Source organism: Phalaenopsis equestris, unplaced genomic scaffold (genome assembly GCF_001263595.1).
Source record: "Phalaenopsis equestris unplaced genomic scaffold, ASM126359v1 Scaffold232304, whole genome shotgun sequence".
Taxonomy (NCBI): domain Eukaryota; kingdom Viridiplantae; phylum Streptophyta; class Magnoliopsida; order Asparagales; family Orchidaceae; genus Phalaenopsis; species Phalaenopsis equestris.
This window is the reverse complement of record NW_018250271.1, coordinates 53,860-61,789: the sequence shown is the minus strand read 5'-3', so window position 1 is coordinate 61,789 and position 7,930 is coordinate 53,860. Positions and strand designations below refer to the sequence as shown.

Sequence of the window (7,930 nt, the reverse complement as noted above, 5' to 3'; positions counted from 1 at the left end):
ACCGCATCATTAACATCGACCATGTTCTATAGCGACAACACCTCCACCATAGCCCTAGCTTACAACCAAGTTTTTCCTACTCACACTAAACACATAGAAGTGGGCCATCACTTCATCAGAGATAATCTAAAAACTAACAAAATCTCAAATCAACATATCATGACCGAACATCAACTCGCAGACATACTCATGAACTCTTTCATGATAGCTCGTTATTAATAACTTACCAACAAGCTCATGATCTATCTACTAGATCATCATCTTAAGAAGTGGGTGTACCAACGCATACCTATCCATCGCTCCATTGCTCATCGGCAAAGATCGCCTCCTCTCCCTAAGAGTCGTATTGCTAGGAGGAAGAAGGAAGGCTAGGGAACACTTCGTAACAACCTGCACTATATTATATGGCTCTTCTTTTATATATATTTTAGACTTTCTGTCGTTCTGCTTTACCTATAAATAAATGTAAACAATACTATTTTTTTGGTATATCAAGAGAAATAGAAATTACTATTACAGTAAGTACTGAGTCTTTTTTTTCGAACTGTGAGTGAGAGCTAGAGATTATCTTCAATCTCTCCCCATACTCCACTTACCAACAAATCACTTAAAACTATTTTTTGTTGCCAAGACGATAGTTAAACCTTAGCCATAATTTTACTTGAACTTCCAAAACAATTAAAAGCATTAGTCATAACAACAACGTAATTGTGAGGATACCTTATCATATGTAGTCATACCTTCAAAATTTGTAAAAGAAAATAGGCGCGATAAAATATTACATTTCTTACAGAAATGTTTACAATTATATTCTTTTCTTCCAACGTTTCATTTGGTAATATATCTTGAAAATTCTTTTCCGTTAAAATATCAAACCAGAGATTAAGCTCACTACAGCACCATCACAACCACCGCCACTAGCTAGAACCAATGAGAATATTAGAAAATGTGATGGATGTTCCATGTAATATTATTATTATTATTTTATTTTTTTATAATTAAATTTATTGTAATAATTAAAAGTATAAACTCTTTGCAACTTATTTGTATAAAAATTCATATTTTCATGAGATTTTTTTTTTTTTTTTTTTTGAAATAAAAACATGTTCAAACATAAGTAAGACAAAATAACAATACCTAGTCATTAAATTCTTACATTGTGGACAGCAGTTTAATGTCCTCTAGTGCACACAAATCAATAATTACAAGCCTAACTCCGTAGTACAAATTAAGGATAAACCTTCTTGAAGCAATCTGAGAGTTAGGTGCTACTACATATCCACAAGGTCTTCTTTGTCTTATTGCCGCCACCACTTGATTCCCATGTTGTTCCTAGCAATAAACGAGGGGCAAAACCGGTGGTTAGAAATGGTTGGAGTTAGGTTTGACCCACAATAAACTCTAATTTCTATCCCATATATCACCTGAATATTAGAAATCTTCAATTTCACTCCCCCCTCCTCACTCCCTCACTGCAATATTGCAGTAAAACCAAAAGCCTAGGATAACTTCCTAAATTCACACATGCACCCATATTCTCCTTTGATATCAACTCATATAAGAGCTCTATTATGTGTGTAGCTAGGTAGCTGCAGCCCGGCTGCCTAATTGTTACTGTCTTCCATCTCCTTCCTCCCAACATCCATGGACATGGAGGAGGGCCTTCCTCCAGGTTTTCGCTTCCATCCCTCGGACGAGGAGCTCGTCACCTACTACCTTACCCACAAGATCGCTGATTTCAGCTTTGTCACAAAGGCCATCGTTGATGTCGATCTTAACAAGTGCGAACCTTGGGACCTCCCAGGTTATCAGCTTTAACTATCCTCCAGAATTGCATGTATCGGTTCATGTTGAATCTGTGTGATTTTCCTTCGCTATTAACTTACATCTTTCTAGTTAGATAGAGCATCACTTGTAATATCTTTGGACCGATTCCTAATTGCAGGGAAGGCCAGCATGGGGGAGAAAGTGTGGTATTTTTTTAGTTTGAAAGATCGAAAATACCCTACCGGAATGCGAACCAATCGAGCCACACACGCAGGGTACTGGAAAACTACTGGCAAGGACAAGGAGATCTTCCACTATGGTGCTTTGGTTGGAATGAAGAAAACTCTAGTTTTCTACAAGGGTAGGGCTCCAAAGGGCGAGAAGACCAGCTGGGTCATGCATGAGTATAGGCAACAGACAAAATTCCCTTACAAACCCTCCAAGGTAGTAATAAAGCTTTATAATAAAAAATTATATTTGACTTGTGATTAGTTACTGACACTTGCTTCTTAATCATGAGTAATGGCACAGGAAGAGTGGGTTGTGTGTAGGGTTTTTAAAAAGAGCAACAACTTTAATATGAAAAAGAACCAGCCAAGTTCTCCACCCGTGCCGATGTTGCTCCAATCTCCGGGCAACACCACGTCTTTGAGCGAGCTCGGTGAGATCGACGTATCAATCTTGAACAATCTTACCAATTCCACAGGGCCGTTCAATCCACTGTTAGTTAATGCAAATGATGGCAGTTTGAATGCAAATGGCAATGCGAGCAATAATAATGACGGAAATAAGATAGATTTGAACTTGTACATGAACTGGTTGTATGGCCGATCAGAGACTGCGGGTCAGCCATTTCTTCCATGGCCAACAAGCTTGCTGAGCTCGAATTCGGGACCAAATCCGGCTATCCTGAAAGCATTGCAGCTTAGTAGCTACCAGTTACCAATGGAGATACTAAATATGGGATGCAGCATGAACTCCTTCGCTGGGCAAGGGGACCAAGTATTTTTTGGAAATCATGAGCCCAAACATGGCGATGCCATCCCGCAGCAGCAAGTGGAACAGTCCCTGTGGAAAGGATATTAATTAATTCTATTTCGTTATAGTTATTGCAATATGAATAATGCCTCAAATTAATGGACGCGGTATTCTGTGTTAGTGTTGGTCTATGTTTCTAAATGTGTTGTTTAAGGCTAGGAACCAAATTTGTGTAAGATTGTATTTTTAAATATTTATGTAATAATCGATTGTTGAAGGATTTATTCAGTAAGAAATAAATAGATGCTTAGTCCTGAAATGTTTGTATTTCATCTAATTTAATCAGTGTCTGAGTTTTGGAAAGAAATAAAAGTGTGATTGGATCCGCTAATCCTACTTTACTTGATTTTCTTAAGTAAAATAATTTTTTTGCTCGTATATCTCGACCTCCGGATTTGCTCTCATATTTTTTTGACTGAAATACATATGATTTGATCCGTTTAAGGTACCTACGTCGCTGAACATTTTTTTAAGTTCTATGAAAGATTCCCTTTTATTTTGTTGAAATATCTAATTTAAATTACAAGATTTATTATCTTTCCTCTTAAGGCTTATAATAAGAAATAATTTATTCCTAATTATGAGGAATATATTATTTTCTTAATATAAGGAGATATTTTCTTTTCATATATTAGGCATTATTTGAGTCCCTAATTTATATTATTTCATATTATCTTCTAATAATTAATATGAATTAATTATTAAAGATATCAGGTGATATAGCTTTCCTTTCATATTATTTACTTTTTTAATATTTTTTCTATTATAGGATTCTTGTAACAGTCATTTATACCCCAGTTCATATCAATGAAGTATTCCACATTTTTTTAAATTTCAACATGGTATCAAAGACTAGTTTCATAATCTAGCTGTTGACCCTCCTGTGAGAATTGTCGAACTCATTTCCTGCCTTCCTCTGTACACGAAGGGAGGGGAATAAAGAATTGTTCTCGATCGAGAGAGGCGATTGTGGAGGAAAGTGGGACTCCGGCGACACTAACTCCATCTTCCAATTCGACGTCAACTTGACGACTCCACGGGAGAGATTCGTTCGGACACAAATCTTAGCTTCGATCATTCGTATCCTCCCACTAAGACCATGTTCGTCCCTGATCGAGACTACCTCCGCCCGACTTCTTCTGACTAATGGCTTGACTCGCTTTCTCACTCGAGTCGTCGAGCATCTGATCTTCTCAGTAGAAAAGATGACAAAGATTTACCCTAATTTGTCGCTCTCCAAATCTCCTGCACTGTCCATTTCCATCTCCGCCGGAGAGGAGCCGGCCGTGCTTATGGTATGGCAGAAGTCTCTTCTATTCAACTATAGCGGCTTCACCGTCTACGATTCCACGGGCAACCTCCTCTATCGCGTCGACAACTATTCCATATCTAGCCTTAATGAAATCGTTCTCATGGATGCCATCGGCAAACCTCTCTACATCGTTTGTCGAAAGTGATTTACTCTTACGGATCAATGGAACATCTACAAGGGGGATTCAGTAGCGGTGTCGAGGCCAATCTTCTCGGCGTTGAAGCATGTTGTGCTTATCTAATCCAAATCATCAACGAATGATCCCCAAAGGTCCGGTTAGGTTTCACAAACATCTAGTCAGGTCAACCGCCTAGTCAAACTCAAGTCGTCGCCGTGTCCAACATCGAGCAGTATGAGCAGTACAGTGGAGTTCTTTAGCGGACCTCGTCTCTCCATCCCCCGGTCGTCGTCAATCTGACCGCCCGTGAATCTAGGGTCATTACGTGTTCTGACCGGTGAAGAAGACCGCCACAACGACTGCGACTCCTCCTCTTCCATCGTTGACGATGGAGATGTGGCATCCGGAAACTGTTTCCGGTCGATCTCAACTTGCTTCCACCTCTCTGTGATGATCTGCATAGCACCATTCTTTGTCTTTGAGGAAGGATATGAAAAAAAAGCTAAAAAAAGGAATTTGGTTCTCTTCTTCATCGTTCTTCTACTTCTCTTTACTTACACTTATTTTAATTTAGTTATCTCTATGATTCGGCTCCTTGATCGAGATTTGTGAGATAAGCTCAGATCTGAAGCTTTATATTTTAATCTATTTGATGTTCCTCATTTCTCTTCTACAGATCTTATCTTGTGAAAAAAAAAAGAAAACAGGAATCAACAGCTTCTTCAACTAGTACTATTTTACCTTCACCATTGCAGTCATCATCTCCTCCACCTTCATTATTTATATCCAGATCAATGCGAGCTGGACACTAGGCTTGGCTATCCCTGCCACCATGATGTTCATCTCCTGTATCTTCTTCTTCCTCGAGAGCAGATCCGGTTCATCCCGATCATCCCTCCTTCAGCTGTTCATTTTTTTCCTTCAAAGCCGTATTCAGCACCATCATCAAGATTATTTCAAGCAAATTCAATGAACTTGCGAGGGCGGCACCAGCGATACTGCCACCCGCCTCAACATCATCTCGTTGGAGATATTGCTATCGTGGATCGAACACGCCGTCCATTTCTCCTACAGTATTTTTTCTTCCCTGCTCAAGCGTCAGGAGGAGTCGTGTTTCTAACTGGAACTTCTCCAAGCAGCCATCAGAATTGGAGACTTCTCTACATTCTTCTCTGCATCCGACAATTATTGTAGCTTCTATTGTACCTCTCTTTTTCCCTATGTAGGCGCCGCCAGTCGTCGAAGTCAATTTCTGCAGCCTTTGTTGTGCCTTAAATTTTTTCCCTGTGTAGGTGTCTGGTTCACCACACCATTGCCATTTCAGCGGTTTTCTCTGCGCATGCATTTGGGCAACTGCAGGCTTCCATTTTCAGAAAATAGCGGGCATTATTTTCTCTTACTAATAGAAATTTGGTTCGCTAATGGGATTTTTTTTTCTCTCCAGTGCAAATCACGGAAGATCTCCAGTTGAAACCTCAGTTTTCACTCTCTGGTAGAAACTGTTATCCCCCGCAGAACCTCACAGAGCACTAGCTTCCTTGCAGGCTCTCCCATGGTCATTTTCCCTGAAGTTTTTTTTTAAGTCACAGATCCTTCCTGTAGGATCTCCCATCCGTCGGACCTCCTGATTTCCTTCTAGGACCGTTGAAGCACCTACCTACAACAGGACCTATCCCTTGATGGCTTTTCCTGCCACTGGAACTCCTTCCTATAGTCCTTCATGCCGGAGAAATTCCCTCTTGCGGCCTTTCTTGCCAGAACTTCCTGCGGACATATCTGTTGTCGACTGGACCTTCGGGCTTACTCTTGCAGTCGGTTATCTCCCCTGCACCCTTTTGACAATGACTTTATATATGCTTAAAAATACAAGAATTTGATACCATTGCTAGAAGATTTGATTCCTCGGCAACGACACCAAAAACTTGACAGCAGTTATAGATTCGATAAAGATGTATATAAAATATTTAATAATTGCAAAGTCACACTTATCAACGCAAGTATACATATCGCTCAAGTAATACAGGGCTCTAATGGATTCCTAGATATCGATCCCACAGGGAGTAATATTAGAGGCTATGAACTAAGATTTTAGAAAATCAATACTTAATCACAACAATATATTTCAAATTGCTTATCTGTCGCAAATAGGAAATTGATATACATATGTAATTTTAATAACTCTTAAATAACTAATTATACTAATAAAGTTTCTAATGTGAAGTTCAATATATAAGAAAGCATTCTTCTCCTTGTCAAGAAATTAAAGTGAATGGATAAAGTGAATTAGTTCAAATTGGATTGTGTCGAATAGGAGCATACCTATTCTTTACCCTTTGGTCCAAGCATAAAGAACATTGACTACTAAATCTGCGACTAGGCTGGGAGGATACCGACTCTCACTTTGGAGTTTCCACGTTCCCCTTGCTTGAGGGCTAACATCTACACTTCAGCACCCAAACGATAGGACCGAATTGGGGATTTTAGTCTGTCACTCTAAAATTTCCGATTCTACGCCCGATAAATTTTATTTGCCTATTTATTTGCACCCAACTTTCAAGGACTCTCCACTTCCAATGGATGTAATCTTCACTTTAGTTGTAAAACTCAACATATTTTAACAAATCAATTGGCCAGATTGAAAGTAAATTAAGCTCAAAGTGAAAAGATCATCACAACTTTTTTAACATTCTCAAGGCTCAACCAATTTAAATCACCATTTCACAAAATCTCAAGACAAGGAGAAAGACAGAGAAAACTACTCAGAAATCATGGGAAAGATACAACAAAACTCGGAATTTATATATAAAAGCAAAGTCATACAAACTTTAATAAGTAAATACCAATTATCTCTAATTCCTCCCCAAGAAAACTCCTCGAAGTTCCTCAAAATCACTTCCTTTCTTCTACAGCACACAAAATTCCTCTTCGAAGCAGTAAGGAGGAAGAAATATCTAACTTTCCCTCCATTCTTACAATCTCTCCAAGAATTCCTCACAATCTAACCCTAAATTAAACTCTCTACACTCTACACACTCTCTACACCCTCCAACTTCCTCTCCCTCTCTCAAATTTTGACCAAAATTTTCTTTTAAGGTTGAAGAAGAGTTTTCCCAAGAGTTGCCTAAGCATCCCCTCAAAAATCATCCACATTCAATTCACCTGATGGGATAACCACTGATCTCGCCGTTGACGGCCTCGATGGCGCCGTCGGTGGCCTTTAGAATTTATTTAATCTGGGCTCTCGGGAAAATCTCGCCGTCAGCGCCCTAGTTCAAATCTTCATATTTTAGTCCTTTTCGCTCCAAATTCGCTCATTTTTGCAATCTTTTTGCTCAAATGACCATAATTCAACATACCTGCAACAAAACATCAAAAATACATTTTTTTAAAGTAAAATACCATCAAAATCAGTGTAAAATAGGTATGAAAATCTCAATATATTTTCCTTTGATCAAAATCCCCCAAACTTAACTATTACTTGTCCTCAAGTAATTTTAGTACTACATAAAAGTTATGATCTATTGTAGTAAAGTGTTAATTCATAAATACTATGAGTTTGATTTAAGTAAATATAATAGTGAGATTTTCAGAAAAATTCAAGCAACTAAATTAACTCTGTAGGTACAAGACTGTAGGTACAAGAATATCTAGTCATCAAGTTTAAGAGTTCTAGTTTTCTATTCATTTCAAGAATC

General features: G+C 38.5%; 1 protein-coding gene across 1 annotated transcript; it reads left to right on the top strand.

The window, feature by feature from the left end:
- The first annotated feature begins 1,546 nt into the window (after window positions 1–1,546).
- Window positions 1,547–2,965, top strand: LOC110038246 (protein CUP-SHAPED COTYLEDON 1-like). The gene is made up of 3 exons (XM_020743016.1): window positions 1,547–1,804; window positions 1,946–2,211; window positions 2,299–2,965. Exons 1-3 carry the CDS (start codon window positions 1,645–1,647, stop codon window positions 2,851–2,853), a joined length of 981 nt encoding a protein of 326 aa, XP_020598675.1. The 5' UTR covers window positions 1,547–1,644; the 3' UTR covers window positions 2,854–2,965.
- Window positions 2,966–7,930: the final 4,965 nt, after the last annotated feature.

Excerpts from the sequence above, each read along its gene's own strand:
- LOC110038246 (XM_020743016.1), top strand. The coding sequence starts at position 1,645 with ATGGACATGGAGGAGGGCCTTCCTCCAGGTTTTCGCTTCCATCCCTCG. Across the intron at positions 1,805-1,945 it reads CGAACCTTGGGACCTCCCAG|GGAAGGCCAGCATGGGGGAG; the intron begins GTTATCAGCTTT and ends TCCTAATTGCAG. Across the intron at positions 2,212-2,298 it reads TCCCTTACAAACCCTCCAAG|GAAGAGTGGGTTGTGTGTAG; the intron begins GTAGTAATAAAG and ends GTAATGGCACAG.